The following is a 21,398-nucleotide window of genomic DNA, read 5'->3' as shown; positions in this document are numbered from 1 at the left end:
AATATAATTCTCGTGTGAGTATTGAAATTATTTTTAACTAGACAAAGTCCTACAAACAGTCCTTAATAGTTATACGAGACCAATGCCTTTCTCATATTTGTCTGTGACACACTGTAATAACGCATTATAAAGTATATGAGCTCTATGTTGCTGGTGCTGGAAAGGGTTTGTTGGAAGGCCTTTGAATGCAGATGACCTGAATGGATGAATGATAATATATTGTTCATTTTACTTTCTGGACCCATACGTGCTTTGAATTTCAAAACTTACAAAATGTTCATTATATTCAGGGCAAAGTTTTGATGTTGGCTGTATAAATTATACATACGGATTTCCTCGTGGGAACCTGTTGTGACATTTCAAATGGTGCTCTGTGAAACCTGCTGTTTAAGACCATTTTGATGAACTTTTGCCCAGATGTTAATAATAACACTCCAATGGAAATGTCATGATACCTGACATCTACAAGCTCTAATGAAGATGTGACTAATATGGAAATAGCATATCTCCAGTCTTATCTTGCATTATCCTTCAGTGTACTCCCTGAGCAAATAACAACCCAGCACATCTCCCCTTCAAACCTAAAGGCCACTGTAGGCTGCCCAGTGTGTGTGTGTGTATATATATATATATATATTGTATGTGTGTGTCTGTGTGTGTGTGTGTGCGCACACTTGTCCTTGCTTCACTGTGTTCTGTAAGTTTGATCTCACTGCAGCTGCAAGGGAAGCATTACATTGGTAGCGTGTGCTTGCTCAACACCCTGGGTCTATCTAATCTCTGCTGCTCCGAAACATCCCATTCAATTTCTTCTGTTGATAGATGCCAGTGCTCTTTGAGCCCTCTGGGAGGACATTCTTTCTCTCCCGCTTCTCTCCGACTCTTCACTTGTGTAAGACCACTCTAGATTCATCAGGTCAGCCCCCCCCCTATTGTAAACAACTGCGATCTGATTCGAACGGATCCAAAGGTCAGGAGAAGGGCTGATAATCAGCACCCAGACTCCAGTCTCTTGTCCGCGCTAGCTTCGTTTATGTAGTGTTATGAGGCGCAAGCAGGCAGGATGCTTTATGAAGAGTGATACCCAATTACAATCACGCACTCCCAAGCTGGCTACTTGTTTAACAAGAACTGACAGTTAACTGAGAGCTGTCAATTAGAGTTAGTACACGGTGATGCATTCTAATTGTAGTCCTCATTAAAAGATGAGTAAGAAACAGGCACTCTATCACTGCTTCTCTTCCTGTTCAGGGGCTCACTTTAATTCATAGACGCAGCTGCCACTTAGTGTGTTTCAAGCTATTTTAGAGTTAAATACATTTTTTCAGCAACATCATAAGACCGCCTTTAAACCAAGCATCTTAGGAAGACACTGAAACTCTTAAACGTGGCTTGTGTTTATCAAGAGCAGATCCACATACCAGTGCAGGAACTGAAATTATCACAAGCAGAATGTCAAACTACCTCGAAGGCATGTTATTCACGATTTATTTATGTTTTTGCTCCATGGTATTTTTCACCCGGCGTTGCCGAGTCAACCGACCACCTCCAAGAACCTCTGGAGACCCAGAAGTCTTTTTTACCATTGAGCACAGGGAACAGCAGTCACAGAGCTCCGCAGGAACAAACACTGTGGGAAGGGCAGCCTGGAGTAGAGGGTCAGCAGGCCAGAGGGGAACAGGAGGTGAGAGGGAATATAATAATGACAAACAGATTCCTGGCTGCAGCACACACACAACCTCATCTCTGGGGTACCTTTCCACCTTGTCATGTCCAAAGACCTTGCATAACACTCAGCAAAGGGACAGGAGATAGCAAAAATGTGTGTGGATGTGTTTGCCTGTGCGTTTCCTAATTTATTGGCCCACTGATTTGCTGATGTGTATGAGGCTGCATGCAGCTCGGAGCACTAGCCTGGAACATCTGGGCCTTGCTTCATTAGGTGCTCACACCCTTAAGCTGCTGACATTTCCAAACTTGTTCCCCAGTCTTCTAATTGTCGTGAAAAATTGGACACAGCCACCAACATTGAGAAGCTGCATGGTATATATCTCGATTTTTTTTTTGGGGGGGGGGGGGGGCATTTCTCGTATGTCTGCATGTCATTTACCTTTATAGATGAATGTGGAATGCAAAAAACATGCTTTCATATGTTCTGGATACTCCAATAAGTGATGAAGGAAATTAAATTGGACCAGTCATACTCATCATTTGAAGACCAAAATTATCATCAACAAAAAGGTCTGTTGTGGTTGGTGAAATAAACATTTAGCGATAGGAAAAAAGACATATTCAAATATATTTTAAAAAAAAAACCACAGAATTTAAAACATGTACATTTTATTAGGTTTAACAAAGCGGTGTTGTCCATACCGTTACATTGTGTACCACATGTGTAACGTCAACAGTTGTGTGGATCATGTAATCCAAAAAGGTGCAATCATTTAAAAAAAATAAGCCTTACAATAGCTGTTTTTTAGATTTGCACACACACTATCGTTTCGTCACCCTGTCCAATGACAAACGTGCTTACTCACATGAGCAAATACACACTGCATCACAACAATTAACAGTGCATAAAAATCCATTCTCGCCCAAATAACAAATGTCACTGCTAAATGTCAACACAAAATTACTACATGGAGTTTAAATGTTTCAACATGAAATTTTTAATCAAATAAATACCGACAAAAGTGAAAAAGACAGTATTATTTACTGCAGATTGCAGAATGAATCAGTCAGTATCACACTTCAGTAAGAGGGTTTTTTACAGTCTCTTTGTTACAACTTTAGTACTTAATTAACATGAACTAAAGAAGGGATAAAACATGTACAGTATCTTGTATATAGGGACATTTTTGCCAGTTTTATAATGTAAACACTGCAAGTGCAAAATTTCTCAGCAGTCCCCCGAGGTACAGTGGGTACGGAAAGTATTCAGACCCCTTTAAATTTTTCACTCTTTGTTTCATTGCAGCCATTTGCTAAAATCAAAAAAGTTCATTTTATTTCTCATTAATTGGAGAGGCTTCCGTCGGGCCACTCTGCCATAAAGCCCCGACTGGTGGAGGGCTGCAGTGATAGTTGACTTTGTGGAACTTTCTCCCATCTCCCTACTGCATCTCTGGAGCTCAGCCACAGTGATCTTTGGGTTCTTTACCTCTCTCACCAAGGCTCTTCTCCCACGATTGCTCAGTTTGGCTGGACGGCCAGGTCTAGGAAGAGTTCTGGTCGTCCCAAACTTCTTCCATTTAAGGATTATGGAGGCCACTGTGCTCTTAGGAACCTTGAGTGCTGCAGAAGTTATTTTGTAACCTTGGCCAGATCTGTGCCTGGCCACAATTCTGTCTCTGAGCTCCTTTGACAGTTCCTTCAACCTCACGATTCTCATTTGCTCTGACATGCACTGTGAGCTGTACGGTCTTATATAGACAGGTGTGTGCCTTTCCTAATCAAGTCCAATCAGTTTAATTAAACACAGCTGGACTCCAATGAAGGAGTAGAACCATCTCAAGGAGGATCAGAAGAAATGGACAGCATGTGAGTTAAATATGAGTGTCACAGCAAAGGGTCTGAATACTTATGACCATGTGATATTTCAGTTTTTCTTTTTTAATAAATTTGCACAAATTTCTACATTTGTTTTTTTCTGTCAAGATGGGGTGCTGAGTGTACATTAATGAGAAATAAAATGAACTTTTTTGATTTTAGCAAATGGCTGCAATGAAACAAAGAGTGAAACATTTAAAGGGGTCTGAATACTTTCCGTACCCACTGTATGCAAATTATCACAAGACAACTTTAATGTTTTAATTGGAAACATATGTTTAGTTTGGACAGTTAACAATCACAAAAGTTACAATAAACCTGTAAGTGTGCATTAGTGATCACGTGAGAGATCATTACTAAAAAGTCCCTGCTTATGATTTTGCTGACACATTTTAAAAAATAAAGCTACAGTAATTCAGTGCAAACAAAGATGAAAGACGAAAAAATATCACATCACAGTTAAAGCAACCTATACTGTTTAGCAGTACCAAAGAACAGAGGTAAGTACAGTAGCTCATCCTGGTTCAGTGTGTCATGACTCCTTAAAGCCTCTTGAGGGTAGACAAACAAACAATGGATGGACTAATGAATAAATGAGGGCTGCAGCTAAAAAATACCAATTAATCTATGGAATATTAATCTAATTCTTGAATTGACTCTTTAGTCTATAATGACTAAAGGATGGGGGCTGGAGCCTATCCCAGCTGACTTAGGGGGAAGGTGGGATGCATCCTGGACAGGTTGCCAGTCCATAATAGGGCGAACACAGAAAGAGAAGTGTTAATTTGAACCTAAACCATTATCTTTATCTAAAATCCCTAACTAAGTGATTTTTGTCTTAACCTAACCATGGCGCTAATTTAGGAAACACTAATGTGGCTGAATTTAAGGGTAGGAACATGTTGGATGGATTGCCATGAAACTTTGATCAGACACTGATGTTCCCCAAAGGATGAATCCTACCTACTTTGCTGATTTGACTTTTTGCAAAAAATATCGCCAGCAGGTTTTTGTTTTTGAGTGAAATGTCTTGAAAGCTGTTAGATGTTTCTAACTGCAGCAATTACTCCCTGTGCTGCATAAACACACACATACATGGAAATGACAGCTAGAATTTTCATTAAAATTTAGATGTAAGCCAAATTTGATTAATGTCCACCTCTGGATGAAGAGAACTAACTTTGCTAAAAAAAAATTATAAATTTTTTGACTTGTACCTGCAAAATTCCCATCAGCCTCAGCTGCACTTTGTGTTTACTGCTAACTAGCAAAAGGTTCTATTGCAGATTTTCAGCAACTGCCTACACTGCAGAGCAACCTGCATGTGCATCCTAAAGACAGGCACACAGAGAGGGCCGGTCAAGAGATTAAAAAAGGGGCAGTAAAACCTTTATAGATGTACAGTACACGGGTCCACTGATGTAGTACCGATGCCAGTACGCCAATGAACACAATATTGGTGAGGTGTTTTGGAGCAATTGAAGCATGTCCATATGCCCGCGCTCATCTCATGAGAGGGGCTTCAGACAGAAGGGGGAGGGCAGCAGGAGGAAGGCAGTATTTTCAAATTCTGCTGGGTTTTTTTCAGATTTTTCTAGAATTGCCTACCCCAGCTTTAACGTCCACAAACTTGGCTACATAATAGGACCTCGTAACATACACGCTAAAGAGAGCAATCACATTTAATTTGGTGTTTCTGCATTCTGCAGTCACAGATTTTGCTATGCTGTGGTCATCTCTGTTGCCTCAGGCTCACTTCGTTCCATCTGGTCCTGGTTCCATCTGGTCCTGGTTCTCTAAATGTTTTTGGTTCCGCTTTCTATCTTTTGCAGCCCTCTCTTTATCCAGCATGTGGTCATTGTAGATGTTCATAACGAAGAGAAATAGTCCGCCAGTCACGATGACTGAGCCACACATGAAGAAAAGGTACTTGTAGTCACCAAAAATGTCCACCAGTAACCCTGTGGGGATAAGAGCAGAATGATGTGAGGAAATTATAGTATTTCAAACCAAGGATGTGTCAATTAACCCCAGTTTGTGCAACATTATGTCTGCATAAACAAAAACACACTTGTAACATTACAAACTTAAGACAATAAAGTAGTAATCAGTAGTATCTTGATTTCGCCACTTCACAAATTTGAAGGTGAGCAAGACCCAACTCAGATTTGGCTTATGTGTGCAGAAGAGAGTGAGGGTAAACACAGGCCAATTTGAGAAGAGCCATTTCGGAAATGACAGAGGGCCATTACACCCTTCCTGGCTCTCCTGCATCTCTGGGAAGGCAATTTGGATGGCTGCTACCAAAACGAATCAGAGGAGGAGAGACCCATTCTCAGAGCCATAAATATCGAGGCCAAGCCTGCAGAAAAGTGACACATGTGGTTTAGATCAGATTTAAGCTTGCAGGTTTTCAGAGTCTTAAACGCACCTCGCCCCAACCCCCCTTTCCCTCCAGACACGGATCGATGAGCAAGTGTCGCTATCTCTCTCAGTCTCCGTATGTACGACTGTCCATCTCACTGTATTACAATCCCTGCTTTATACCATTTTAAAGCCATGTAGAATCAGTTGAAGGCTGCGTCTGTAATTCAACTATTTTGAGCTGGATTATGTTCTCTTTATAGTCCTTAAAGTCACATAAAAAAAAAAAAAAAAACTTTCCTCAGTCACTTTAACATCTCATATCATAGATTATCCAGTCATCTCATTAACTTTGTTTCTTATCAGAAGCTTAGGTGTGCTTTGTAAAATTCTGACTGACCTGATTTCACCCAACTTTAAAGATATCATTGATTCAGATTTTTGGGACAAATTGGGAAGCGCTTTTATTACAGACCATTTCATGGTATCGTATCAAAACCTATCAAGTAGAGTGTTAAATTAAAAGGCAAATTAAAATGTTTTTCTCAAAGGCCTCATTACATATACCACTTTCCATCTTTATGACCAATAATGATGATACTAATGTTTGCGTGTGTGCATGCACTGTACTGTACTTCACAAGGGAGGGGTCACTTTGCATCAATTTCATTGCAGGCTGTATTATCTGATTGATAGCAATCATCTGGTGCACGTACTCCAATGACCATCACCCTCATTAAGACAGCCCTTGATTGGCTGAGCGGTAATTAAGTCCATCTGGCATAGTCACCTCTTTTTTTTATGTATTCACAGCTTAATTATGGCCCAGGTACAGGACTTTAATGACAAGAGTTTGAACTGAGAGTCATTAAACACCCTAAGCAAAAGGCTAATTACACCCACTTACCTCACTTTCTCCTAATTGGATTGACCGGAAGGTTTTGGGGGAGCAGTAACAAGCAGATAGGGGAGACATAACGATTGTGCCCTCTGGAGGAGAACGTTAAGACGTGCAGGGAGGCGCTTATTTACCCTATTAAATGAGCACCTCAGAACAGGGTCGCTCCAGACAAACTAAGGGGCCTCTAACTTTCCACCTCATTAAAAAGTCAGGTTGGAGGCAAAAAAAAAGTTTGTCAGTGGGATGATACATGCAGTTGATTAAGTCATGAGCAGGAACACTACTGTACATCCTCAGCTTATTTGTTTCACACATTAAACAGGCCTGTTAAAATGAACTTGGTGCACAAGTTGAGCAATAAATAGGCTCTTGTCATTATATTGGTTTTGTTCTGTGTCTAATAGTGTTTAAGGAACATCACTTACCACATAAGAATCGTGGCTGAAGAAGTAAATCTTTGTGCTATTCAAGAGATTAAAATTGCATAATGTCCTACATCATACTGTATGTGGAGCAGCAACTGCAGTTGTTTTTTAAGATGCAACGAACCAAAACACTGCATGTGGCTCATGTAATAATGATGGGCTAGATAGATATTTTTTTGTATTCCATCCAGCTCAATTTTTTTTATGTAGAAAGTTTTATTGTTTTTGGCCAAAGCAACAGGTGACTTATCTCAAGCAAATTAACATTTCCAAACTTGCTGGAGTATGACATACAAGGATGTCTGTCTGTTTCTTAAAAGTAATCACAGCAAACTTAAAATGTACTGATTTATTTGATGAAATCAGCCTGTGTTATTATTCTTCGTACAGCAGCGGCCACATGTTAGTGGGGTGGACTTTCATCCAGTAATCTAATGACAATGATGATGAGGATGTTGGTGATGTCTCAGACTCAAAAGTTCAACTCAACAGAAGTTATATTAGTTAGTTTTAAGTTGATAATGACAAACTTTTTTATAACCTTTTAATAAATATGGTTCACGTTACAACATTACATTCTCATTGCAGGGCTGTTTCTATAAAGGGCTGCAGCTCTGTCTCTGATAAAGTTCCTGATTAAACCGTGCAGTCAGAACATAGCTTTATTTGTTAGATCCAATGACTGCACACAGAGGCAGAGATTAGCACTGGAACTTTTGTAAAAACATTTGTATGTGGTTTTCAAAATCCTATATATCAATATCCACTTATTATAATAGTGTCACAGACAGAAAAAAAAACATCTCTTCAATCCCAGCATTATCCTGTTCTTGCCACCGTGACATAACACATCATCCTCACAGTTGTTTTAGCCTGACTGAACTGAATCCGACTGAACTTCCACTGTTTTACTTCAAAGTAGGATACACGCTGTGTATTCATATTGGGGCCTGACCGATAGTGGACTTTTGGGGCCAATGCTGATACCAATACATATATGCTGTATTTACAGAGTACACAATCGTGCATTTTCTTCAATGATCCCTCAAATGTGGTTATCAAACAATTTTGCCACTCGTGAAAAAGATATGAAATGGAGATGGGGTATTTTACAGATTATTGTCCACAGTGACAACAGTGCACCTCACTGGGAATTTAATAATTATAAATAACTATTTTAAAAACACAAATAGAACAATTTCTAATTAACTTCTGCATCGTTTTCTGCATTATGCTCTACAAAGTTTTCATACTGGTGCATATTGCTCAACATGTACGCCGATACCAGTATATCTTTAATGGGCCAATATCAATTCATAAAATCAGCTAGGCACTGTATCATTCAGGCTCTACTTCACATATATTAATACTAGAAATCCTACGGTTTGCAGGCTTTGCCTGATTTACATCCCAACACTACTACAGTACCATACTCTATAGTTGATGTGCTAAACCAAGCAAAGTCTGTTAAAAATATGGTCCTTTAACTGGCTAATAACTTCTTGCAAACACTAAACTCCTATCTAATGCATCCTAATGGGAGTAGACCTTGGGTTCATTTTGAAAGTATAGGAGTAGCCTGTAAGTAATCAGCATGATTGTTTGTGGTTCGTTAGTTTGATCTCAAAAGTGACAGAGAAAACCCTAATGCAAACAGGGTTTCCAGACTACAATCATGACAAAGACTGAAGCTGTGAGCAAGAGGTGGGGTGAGCCAGGCTAAATGTTCAGTATACTGATGTGGTGAAATTGAAGAATATACACAGCTTTTTAGAGTTTTGTTATTTCTGTTCCAGATATTCTCTTATTTGTATGGAGGACAAAACCTACAGGGAACATGCCATAAAAGCTTGTGCAGTGAGTGCACACAGCTTTTTTTTACAAAAGTAAATCCCCGTGACAAATTACTACTTTTTGTTCAGCCACAAACCCCAAAACATCCCTACTCATCAGTGATAATCCAGTTGTTTTACAGTAATGACACTTTACCAAGCAACTGAGCTCCAATGCAACATAATGCACAGGCTTTGAATGAGACAGAGATAAACACACAAATATATATAATTCTGTTTGCTGCATTGTTTGCAAAGCAGCTTGCCTCAAACTGGTTATTTATTTCTTCTTGAACAATTGTGTTCCCCCCAAGTGTGTGTGTTTGTATGTTTGTTTGTCTACATTATTCATTTGCTGTTAGCATCAGTTGTAGAAAGAAGCAGCATAAGGCAATGTCAAGTAAATTGAGAGTATGGTGCCTGGGTGAGAGAGAGAGACAGGAAAAGAGAGTGAGATCTGTACACACGATGTGATTGTTTGTGCATGGTTTATCAGATTCAGCAGTCCATGGGGAAAATAAACACTGAAAAGAACCCATTGAGTTGGTTTTGTTTGTTTAAGTGAGTCACAAGTGTCTGTGAATGGATAGTTTGTGTTCAGGGTACATTACCTGCAGCAGGTGGTCCCAGTAGCATGGGGAAGCACTCTATGATGGTGACCAGTCCAACAGCGCTGGGGAAGCGTTCATTTCCCATCAGGTCCATGAGGCATTCAAATATCAGGGCGAAAACCATGCCAAACCCCACGCCAAAAAACGCTGCATAGGCCACCAGGAAGGCGTAGCTCTTCATCAGGGGACACAGTAAGTGGCACGTACCGTTGAACACCATGGCAAAGCTGAAGAAGTACTGGATTCTGGGCCTGATCCACTTGCTGTTGGCGACCAGGCCGGTGCCAGGCCGAACAAACATGTCCACAAAGCCCATAATGGAGAGCAGATAGGCTGCTGAGTACTCCTCTACGCCTTGGTTAATTGCATATGCTGAGAGGAACACAATGGGCGCGTAGGCACCAAAGATGAACATCACATTTCCTATGAGGTAAATAATAAAGCCCCTGTTCTTGAAGAAGGACAAATCCAGGAACTTTTTTGCGTTCTTAAAACAGCCTCCTTTTATCTTCATCTTGAGCTCACTTGGCTGTTCCTCTTTTTTCTGTAGTGCACAAGAGGGTGGCTGACGATGTGGGACGACAGGCCTCATCAGGGCCCCAGCAACGCAACAATTGAACATTATACCTCCAAGGATAAGTAGACTTCCTCTCCAGCCAAATTGGCCCAGTAGGTATTGGTTAAGAGGGGCCAGGAAACAGAGAAACACTGGACTGCCAGCCATGGCAAGTCCGTTGGCTAAAGGACGCTTGGCTAAGAAGTATTTACTGATGATGGTCAGAGAGGCATTTAGGTTTAAGGAGAGTCCACAACCTGTATATAGAAAAAACACAGTCACAGTCAAAAATCCTCAGTAAGAAAACCCTACTGAACCTAAACTACAAAGGGTACTCTCAATTAAATTAAGACTGATTCTGCTCAGTGCTCATTAAGGTTCCATCTCATTACAGAATGCTGGAATTATTTCAGAAATAATTTTGCCATTCAAGTAGAAATAAATTAGGGAGCCTAGCTAATACATTCACTCTCTTGCCTTGCTACCCAGAACATTTTTATTTAATAGCACCTTATTTTGAAGAAGATAAAGAGCTACAGCTAGATGGATAGGGTGCTATAGTCTCTCTTTCCAATGTCAATTTATTCTTCTTCACTGGATTCATAAAGCTTAAAGCAACACATTTGTTGTTATTTCTCTTTTTAAAGTATGTCCAAACTGGGCTTAACATATTAAGTTTTATTTTGTTAAAAAGTGCATTTCAGCAATATTTTTCTTCCATAATGAGGAAAAAATAAGCTCATATATAAACATTATTTGTTTGCTATATTCTGACTTTAAAACAACAAAAATTTACAGAGTCACTATAAGTCACTGAATTACTGTAAAGCTGTGTTACCATGACAAGTAACTCCAAGCACTGAAGAAGAAGACGACTCTTTGTTAGACATCTTATCCAAGGGTCTAACATCAGATTTCTTCACAGCTGATGACACCTTTGGCCATCCAAAGTATCAAAAAGTTGTATTTTATTGTATATTTAGCAGACATGTTCTTAAATAGGAAGAGGGATTAAATGTAATTGACTCCATTTAAATTAGCATAGGGTTCAAATGGAAATTAGCCAGCTCTGGCCATAAAGAATTCCCTGTATGCATTCATCCAGCAGCACGGGAATGTCTCAGTAGACGCCAGATTTGAGAACTCTGTATTGTGAAATAGAGAGAGATTTATCTGACACCGATAGGTTTGATTCGGATTTTGTGAACTTGTTCAGCAACTCATTTAATTTAAAGAAGGTTTGTTTAACTCCTTGTTAAAGAAACCGTCACGGCCTCCTTGTCACCAATGATCCCAAAAAATATAAAAATAAGATAGAACTTGGTTGAACACAGCAGCGGGTCAATTTGATCCAAGGACAGCGGGAGGGTTAAAATCCCACTCTATAGTATTAAAATTACATTAACTTCTGAGTTTAGTCAGTTTTCTCCTGATAAATGAATGCTCCACTGTTTTTATTAACATTATATCAGTGTCTTTACGAGCAGAGGAATTGATCAAAATGTGGTGTAAAGTCCACTTTCTGTTTTATCAATGCAGTCAACTTAAGCAACCCAATTGTAGAAGTTGTGGACACAGAAAAACGAAACCAACTTACCCCACTGTTACCTTAAACAAAGATAAATACATTTAATTGATTATTCTGATGCCCCATATACATTGAAATTGCTGTCAGTGTGATATTTGATGCAAGCATCACAGTTCTTGTCCTTTGCAGAGGCCCAAACCAACTAGAAGGACTTGCTGGTGCAGTTAGAAGGACTTGCTGGTGCAGTGACAAGGACATCATCCCTCACCAGCTCCCACCAGCAAAAACTGCCAATCATGTTTCTTGGAACACAGTAGAAAGAAAGAAAATGGAGCTGTATACAAGGATGAGTGATTATTTTCAGCCTGTGGTGCTTTTGTATTAAATGGTTATGTTTCTGCATGTGCAGGTATCTGTGTATGCAAGCATACAGTGGGTACGGAAAGTATTCAGATCCCTTTAAATGTTTCACTCTTTGTTTCATTACAGCCATTTGCTAAAATCAAAAAAGTTCATTTTATTTCTCATTAATGTACACTCAGCACCCCATCTTGACAGAAAAAAACAGAAATGTAGAAATTTGTGCAAATTTATTAAAAAAGAAAAACTGAAATATCACATGGTCATAAGTATTCAGACCCTTTGCTGTGACACTCATATTTAACTCACATGCTGTCCATTTCTTCTGATCCTCCTTGAGATGGTTCTACTCCTTCATTGGAGTCCAGCTGTGTTTAATTAAACTGATTGGACTTGATTAGGAAAGGCACACACCTGTCTATATAAGACCTTACAGCTCACAGTGCATGTCAGAGCAAGTGAGAATCATGAGGTCGAAGGAACTGTCCAAGGAGCTCAGAGACAGAATTGTGGCAAGGCACAGATCTGGCCAAGGTTACAAAATAATTTCTGCAGCACTCAAGGTTCCTAAGAGCACAGTGGCCTCCATAATCCTTAAATGGAAGAAGTTTGGGACGACCAGAACTCTTCCTAGACCTGGCCGTCCAGCCAAACTGAGCAATCGTGGGAGAAGAGCCTTGGTGAGAGAGGTAAAGAAGAACCCAAAGATCACTGTGGCTGAGCTCCAGAGATGCAGTAGGGAGATGGGAGAAAGTTCCACAAAGTCAACTATCACTGCAGCCCTCCACCAGTCGGGGCTTTATGGCAGAGTGGCCCGACGGAAGCCTCTCCTCAGTGCAAGACATATGAAAGCCCACATAGAGTTTGCCAAAAAGCACATGAAGGACTCCCAGACTATGATAAATAAGATTCTCTGGTCTGATGAGACCAAGATTGAACTTTTTGGCGTTAATTCTAAGCGGTATGTGTGGAGAAAACCAGGCACTGCTCATCACCTGCCCAATACAATCCCAACAGTGAAACATGGTGGTAGCAGCATCATGCTATGGGGGTGTTTTTCAACTGCAGGGACATGATGACTGGTTGCAATTGAAGGAAAGATGAATGCGGCCAAGTACAGAGATATCCTGGAAGAAAACCTCTTCCAGAGTGCTCTGGACCTCAGACTGGGCCGAAGGTTCACCTTCCAACAAGACAATGACCCTGAGCACACAGCTAAAATAACAAAGGAGTGGCTTCGGAACAACTCTGTGACCATTCTTGACTGGCCCAGCCAGAGCCCTGACCTAAACCCAATTGAGCATCTCTGGAGAGACCTGAAAATGGCTGTCCACCAACGTTCACCATCCAACCTGATGGAACTGGAGAGGATCTGCAAGGAAGAATGGCAGAGGATCCCCAAATCCAGGTGTGAAAAGCTTGTTGCATCATTCCCAAGAAGACTCATGGCTGTACTAGCTCAAAAGGGTGCTCCTACTCAATACTGAGCAAAGGGTCTGAATACTTATGACCATATTTCAGTTTTTCTTTTTTAATAAATTTGCACAAATTTCTACATTTGTTTTTTTCTGTCAAGATGGGGTGCTGATTAATGAGAAATAAAATGAACTTTTTTGATTTTAGCAAATGGCTGCGATGAAACAAAGAGTGAAAAATTTAAAGGGGTCTGAATACTTTCCGTACCCACTGTATGTCTGCATGGCTGCTAGGTAAAACTGCGTGATGCCTATGTGTCAGTGTGTCAGGGCACAGGGGAGCAGAGCAGGGCCCGCACATGCCCTCGGGCACCACACACAGCCTGGCCACTTGCTGGGCCTATTAATCGTCCACAGGAGCCCTTGGCAGGGTAATGAGCCTCGTAGGGTGGCACAGAGCCCCCCATGTGACGACCATGATTGGAGCCTACAGGAGAGTACAGAGGGCCATGGAAGACCATGCTCTCTGGGATCAGAGACGGCTCTGTCTTAATTACTGTCCTGGTCCTCTTGGTGCTTTAACTACACCCCAGGAGCTTGGGCAGAAGCCCAGGGCCCTGACAAACAGCATGGCAGCCCGGTTAGGAGAAGCAGATCTGAACCAAGAGATTCTGAACGGATTTGAAAGGATGCATCGTCCAACCTCTCAACTCCAGAGAAGCTTAACTAGAGCTGATGGTACTCGTAATCAAAAAGGTAAACAAGTCTGGGGGTCTATATCTGAAAATTGCCTTGGTTTTGGTCTACAGTCAACTCATTGTCTATACATCACCAAAGCCGGACTGCAAGCAATAAAATCTGTCAATATGGCTAAAACTTTTCACTCGGCAGTGTCACAAAAAATATTGTAAAGAAAGGACAATATTTAATAAAAAAATATTTTAAAGTACCATACCTCCAATGATGCCAATGCAAAAGTAGAGATAGATGATGGAGCTCCCAAAAGAAGCGGTAATCATAGAAACCCCACACATCAGGCCACCCGTTATGACTATTGGCCGGCTTCCAAAGCGATTGACTAACACACTGCTCACCGGTCCTGCAAAAAAGATAAGGAAGACGAGGAGTAAGCACTTCATTCTTGTAATATGTTACATCTCAATATTAACAGTTTAAGAAATCAACTTTTACCTACCCCTTATAGGTAAGTTAATAGGTCTAAACCAAGGGCATCACAGCAAGTGATGGAACACCTCCATACTTTTGTATCTACAACTTGGCAACTCATTATACTTTCCCCTGATCATGTAAAATACTACACTCAGTGATCAATCAGGAATTAAACAGCCTTTTATATGCTGTCACTCTTTCCTTCATTCATAACCTTGCCTGAAAGAGTGACATTGCACCACCAGTGCTTCTGCAGCATGCCATGATGAAAACTTCTGCACTCTTATTATATATTATTGCTATAAATACCATCTTCTGGAATGTATATTTATTTTAGTCAAATTATATAGAAAAAAATAAGAAGAGCATAACTTAGACTAATTTCTTTATGCTGCCATGATTATTGAAACCTGAGTGGACGGTGATAACTAAAAGCAGAACTGTGAATAGGTAAGAGGATTAAATGTTCGGCAAACACCTACTTTCTTCAACAGCATGTTAATCATGGCTGATTATTATTTTCTCAGTACGTGAGAAAATATTGATGACAGAAAGTAGCAAATATTTTACTCTTAAATGGAATCTGCGTGTGCAAAAGTGTGATTTTAAATTTCTCCAAAAGGGAATGTTTGTTAAAACCAGTCATGACACATTTTCATAATTATATTCTATGTATCGTTCTCCTTAATTAAATGTTCAAAAGAATGAAGATTGACAGGAAATCAAATTGCAAAAGAATTAGATGGAAAACCAACTGTTAGCAAAGAGTGAATGACTGACTGGTTTTGCACTGAAACTACAGAAATAGATGCCTGCTTTCAGGTTGGGTAGTGTTGCAAGATATTGTTACTGTGTCTTCACGGCTGCTAAAACTGGTCAGACTCTGTGTTTGATGAGTGTTCAGAGTTTCAGTGTAGGACTCTGTGACCGATCGACAGAGCTACAGATCGACGGCTCTGCAAGGATGAATGTATCGTGTTGTTTTGCCTAATTGTCCACAAAAATTCTTTGCTACCTGGAGAGCCAGAGCTGACAGATGTTTAACAAAAGGTGGATTGTGATTAAAAAAAAGTTTCTCAAATGCCAAGATGAGCGGCATATAAACTCACCAAAAAAGTATTTTTACTTTCCCTATTTTCTTGATTAATAAGTTATTTGCGTGGTATAAAGGTCGTTTTGTGGCTTTTTTTATGAAAGTATAAAAGACTATTTTAAGAGTAAATTCATCACACTTGCAATCACAAATCAAATTTATAAGTAAATAAATGTCAACTTCAAATAATATTATGTAGATTTGAAACAAATGATCCTTACAGTTGTGTTGTTTGAGGTAACAGACTTCAGAATTTCGCTTATTGTCTCAAAAGAACGTTTCGTTATTCGTGAATCAGGCCTTTTTGGTTGCAAGTCAAAAACCTTTGTTGTGAGTAGAATTGGACGTAATGGGAGGGACCTACGCTGATGAAGCAGACATGAGTTTTTCCATGGGTAGGTTTAACTTGGATCCACAACACGGCTATGTGCACACAATTTACTCGCTTAGACTGTGAACACTCAACAGGAGAGTACTGTGTGTTGAGCTACATATTGGTTTTAGGTATTGTCTTTGATCCCAACCATGTCCTGAACAGTGAATATACATTTCTATTAAACTGTAGATACAGCGTACCACGATTTAATGAGGTTACACTGAAGCACTCTGTTGTACACTAAAAAATCTTAAAATTAAAAATGGTATTAAAATCAAGAAATATCAAAAAGACTTGAATATTTGTGACTGTTCATTACAATCTTTGTTTCATGTACTATTTGAGTTCATTCTAATACTGCAGTTGAAGCTGCTGTGGTGTGAGAAGAATTTCAGTCTGACAATTAATTACTATCATCATTACCAAAATCTACTAAATTTTTTAATATTCTATACGACATACTATAGTATGAATTTTTTATGAAATTTTGGACTACATAATTTAGTGTGAAATATTTATGTTATTTTGGAGGACATATAAGCCAAATTTGTATGATATTTTGGACGACATGCTATAGTATGACTTTTTGATCATATTTTGGACGACATGCTATAGTATGATTTTTTTTTATCATATTTTGGACGACATGCTATAGTATGATTTTTTTTATCACATTTCAGACGACACGTTATTGTATGACTTTTTTTCATATTTTGGACATGCTGTAGTAATACTTTTTTTCATATTTTAAACGACATGTTATAGTATGACTTTTTTTCATATTTTGGACGACATGTTATAGTATGACTTTTCTTCATATTTTAAATGACATGCTATAGTATGACTTTTTTTCAGTTTTTGGACGACATGCTATGGTATGACATATATATAAAGTATTAGTAAAATCTCTATTCAAGCTTCATGCTAAGCTGTAAAGTGTTGTCCTCAACAACTGTATCTACTGTACATTTTAAATACAAATATCCATCCTGCTGTTTATACAGTTAACCAGGTGCCACCAGGGGTCAAAGATAGATCATCCCTCTCACTGTAGCCGTTTCACAATAGGGCATCTCGCACACTGCCACCATTTCCATTTCCATTATAAGTTTATCATTCAGACTCCTTGAGTCAGAGGTTTTCTGAAAAGGCTGTCATGTTTCTCCCGTGAGGCCCCGGTGTCAGACCCTAGTGTGCTGAACCCTCCTCTGATATATTCCCGCTGTCTCTCTCCTCCACTGGGTGACATTGCTGAAGCCTTACCAAGGACAATATGATAAAGCCCTGTGCCGAAGCCACAGTGGAGGGGAATATTTCACCAGTTAGGCCTCCCAGAGTTGAGTGCAGGTTAGTCACATACCCTGCTGTCCTGTAACCTTGAAAGCCGGCACTGATGAACTCATGTAAAGCCTCCATAAGACTTTTATTTTGTTATATTTTGTGTCATCCTCTGTTGACACACATAGTGTTAAATGGGACACACATAGTGGAACAGGAGTTTAAGGTTGCTCGGACTGCTTTGCCTGTTGTGAAAGCAGCAGTGGGGCATAGCTGCCTGTTGTGTCATTAGACCCAGGTCACATGTTTTTGTTCGGCATCCCCACGACAGCAGATATCTCTCTTCCACTAAACAAACTCACTTTTATCCTACACAAAAAACAATGCAACAAAAAAAAACCAACCGTGAACAGTATGTTGTACTAAAAGACAAAAAGATTTTCAAATTTTATTTTGGTAGATTAAAGGGCTATTGCACTTACTACAACAGAATGAAAATGAGATTATTAGTCTATTAATAATACACTGTGGTTGAATCAACGATATCTGTTTAAATTAGCCCCACTGATGTTATGTAATGTGGATCCCACATTGTCATCACAGATTGGTTGAAGTTACAGGAAACATAAAAGCAGAAACGCCAACAGCAGGACATAAAACAGCTGAGGTTGTGTTATACTGTAAAATATGAACGGGAATCATCACAGACACACAGTTCCTGTTGCAAAGTAATCCACCAGTAATGGTGGTATGAAAGGTGTTATACAAATAAATGTTGCCATTGCTGTTTACTAATGTGTTTTTTACAGATTTTGATTGGTCAACTTTTTTTGTATAGAGCCCTCTGCTATGCTGGCTTAACCAAGCGATCACATTCAAATCATTGAGGAATTTATTCAAGCAGGGCTGTTGTATATGTGAACAACCCCTCAAGGGGTTACGATATTTATGTGGTCACAAGATTATCAACTGAATCTAGTAAATACGGCACACAGCTGTTTTTTTCTCCTACTTTTCTTAAATAATAACTTTTCACTTTTGAAAATAAGCAAAGCATTTTACCCGTTAAGAAGAAACTATTAAATCAAACATATTGGGAATATTGGTTTAAGTGCACAGCACTAAAAAGAAATGACCAACATGTGATAGGCTTAGGAGTACTAAGTACGCACAGCTTGGCTTGGAAAAGATAAAAGCAGAAAAACCACCAGAGGCAGAAGCTGGATGGCAACAACTGTTGTCTCGTCTGACTGCGCTGTCACAGGCCCCAGTGTAGTTGTAGACATTGTAGTGCCGGAGGTGAAGTTACTTGCACTGTACTCTATAAGAACTGCAATGTTGAAGAGGAAAAGCAGCAGTACTAATAAATGACGCTATGTAAACCACATATTAAATTTGAGTCAGGTGATTAACACATGCTGGCAACATTCCTCTTATTAGCCAGCCACTATTTCAGCAGTCACTCACGTGGAGTCACTTTGTCAATTACCTATCTGTCCAAATGAGTCGACAGCACAAGCACAAGTGGTTTCATTTGTAGAGTGCAGATGCTGCAGAGTTAAAGGATTTTTTTTCAATTGCTGTAAACCTTAGATTTGCTCCCCTAATTTTGGCCATAACACTGATTAATGCATGAGTACAAATACATACCACAGAGTCTGCTGGTTGTTAGGTATTCTTTGTGCTCTTTTTGGGGCGTGCAGGCACAACTTTTAACACAAGATGTGAGACAATTTAAAGAGTGTTTGATCAGCAGACCATTATCAGTGCTAGTTCTTGGGGGTGTGCTTGGTGTCTCAGTGCCCAGAGGGAACAAAATATAATATGATACAAAAGATCAAGAGAAAAAGAAAAACAACTCAACCTGGTTAACCTGCAGGCTATTATTTCCCAGCCAATACAAGTGTATTCTGTAGTACTATAAAGACGACTGACTTTGAGGTGCTGACTTCAGAACTTGGGACGGCCCAAAGGTATGAGGCCAAACTACACTGAATACCAAGTAGCTCTGCTGCAACTCTGGATTTAAAGTAATTGCAACCAGGTGGTTTATTGATGTAGAATATCTGCTGCTATTATTTTATTACATGAATTATTTTATCAGTGTATGTCAGCTGGTCATAAATAACAAGAATATACAGCACAGCAGTGCTAAATATATGGTTTAGACTGCTTAGATACACTGGTACTCTTACACAGTAGAGCCATCAGAAGAACTGCTTTTAACAATAAATGTCCCGTTTTGAAAAAAATAACTTTCATTTCAGCAATTTGCAAATATGGAATGTAGATATCCATTATTTTGTTTAATTAAATTCAAACCAATGAAATTTTGACAAACACTCAACTACTGAAATCAGTCTCCTGATAGCTGTGCTACACCAGCAGCAAGAACAACTTAAAAGGCAAGTTCACCTGCTTCTAATTTCATAATGCATCTGATCTGGGAAAGATATGACAATGACAATCTGTTTACAGGGAGAGCTACTGATCATAGGGATTAGTTTTGCATATGGACAAACCAACTGATTGAATCAACTCACCGCCTGCATACATGGCAGCTAGCATTATGGAGGAAATCCATGCAATTTCACTGAAGCTGGCCCCCAAGTCCTCTTGGATCTCCTTGAAGAAAATGGAAAGGGCTTTTGGTGTGGAGTAGGCAAATCCAATGGAAATATGGGCCCCGAATACGACCATCCAGCCCCAACCCCCATCCAGCGGCTTGTAGCCCAACACATCTGCTGGAGCTGAGGACATCTTCCTGTCCAGAGAGTTAAACATTTGTGACACTTAGTTATCTAAACAACAGAATATTGTAACAAAAAAACGCTAAAAATTCTAAATAAAAGACATCCCAAAATCTTTGGCAGATACAGGGACTGACACTAAGTGACAACTAAATTAAAGATTGTACTGCTTTCTAATGCTGTGACAGGTTTGTTCACACACAACATGTCTGTAAACATAAATGGGAAGGGAATCACTAACCAAGGAATATGTTCACAATGAGAGATGAGAAACCCAAAAGCTGCTTTTCATCACTGAATCAATCAGTAATATTGCTGGTAAACATCAAATAGCTGGTCATCATCAAATAGCTGGTCATAATTGACTCAATGATCCCTTAAATAATGGGTATTTTTACCTTTTTTTTTTTTTTTTACATACCTTAAAATAGCATATTGCTCTTCAAGAATTTCTTCATACAGTTGGACAGTTTTGTTACTTTTCTCAGTATTAATCCGTTTGGGAGTCTTGGAGAGGTGAAGTTGGGGGAGATTTTTGACATTCTACATTTGTGAGTGAAGAATTTGCCATAGAGAATGAACACGTTTATAATGAACTCCAAATTATGATTTTCATGTCCAAAATATGTGATAATATTTTTACATACTTGGTTGTTTGTTGTCAGCCAGGCAGATGGCATCAGTTACTACATCATGTATTCACAAGTACAACTACGACAGATCAGACCAGCGAGGCCGCTGCTTGACTACAAATGTTTGCATTGGCCTAAAATCGAACGACAGCTTTACAGCCGTGATGCAATTGTAACATAACGGGGAAACGTTTTCAGTCTTGATTTCACTCTTCCGCGCGGAGTCTGACGGAAGAAACGACCCACGTGGAGCACGATCGAAACTAATGTAACTGCTAATGAAACAAAGTAACTGCAACCCTGCAGCCTTGGAGCATCGAAGACAGCGAGGCTCGAGTACGTATTTAAGAAAATCGGAGTACTTTACCTCTCATTTAGCGTCTCCGCGGCCCGTTTTGTCTGGACCAAGTTTCCGAGTCGAGTTTTCTGCTGCCTGCGTCTTTGTTTGACGTGTAGTCACGTGTCACACATGGCCTGCGGGTTTAACCGAGTTTACACCAGTTTTAGATCACTAGTAACACAGCGGTCTCTGCATGTTTTGCAGGTCACACTGCTGAC

At 39.6% G+C, this 21,398-nt stretch overlaps 1 protein-coding gene across 2 annotated transcripts; it reads right to left on the bottom strand.

The window, feature by feature from the left end:
- Positions 1-3,552: 3,552 nt before the first annotated feature.
- LOC138196921 (monocarboxylate transporter 2-like) lies at positions 3,553-21,262 on the bottom strand. 2 transcript variants are annotated; one of them, XM_069147431.1, is made up of 5 exons: positions 21,208-21,262; positions 20,002-20,222; positions 14,497-14,640; positions 9,683-10,495; positions 3,553-5,510 (listed from the first exon to the last, which is right to left on the bottom strand). In XM_069147431.1, the coding sequence occupies exons 2-5, from the start codon at positions 20,216-20,218 to the stop codon at positions 5,302-5,304; spliced, it is 1,383 nt and encodes a 460-aa protein (XP_069003532.1). In that variant the 5' UTR covers positions 20,219-20,222; positions 21,208-21,262; the 3' UTR covers positions 3,553-5,301. The 2 variants fall into 2 exon arrangements, with proteins under 2 accessions (XP_069003532.1, XP_069003448.1); XM_069147347.1 differs by lacking the exon at positions 21,208-21,262 and having other exon boundaries at positions 20,002-20,242.
- Between the last annotated feature and the right edge of the window lie 136 nt (positions 21,263-21,398).

The sequence above is a fragment of the Embiotoca jacksoni genome, unplaced genomic scaffold (genome assembly GCF_022577435.1).
Source record: "Embiotoca jacksoni isolate LCO1_2020_lvr unplaced genomic scaffold, fEmbJac1.0.p SCAF_1, whole genome shotgun sequence".
Classification (NCBI taxonomy): domain Eukaryota; kingdom Metazoa; phylum Chordata; class Actinopteri; family Embiotocidae; genus Embiotoca; species Embiotoca jacksoni.
This window is presented reverse-complemented; position numbering and strand designations above follow the sequence as displayed.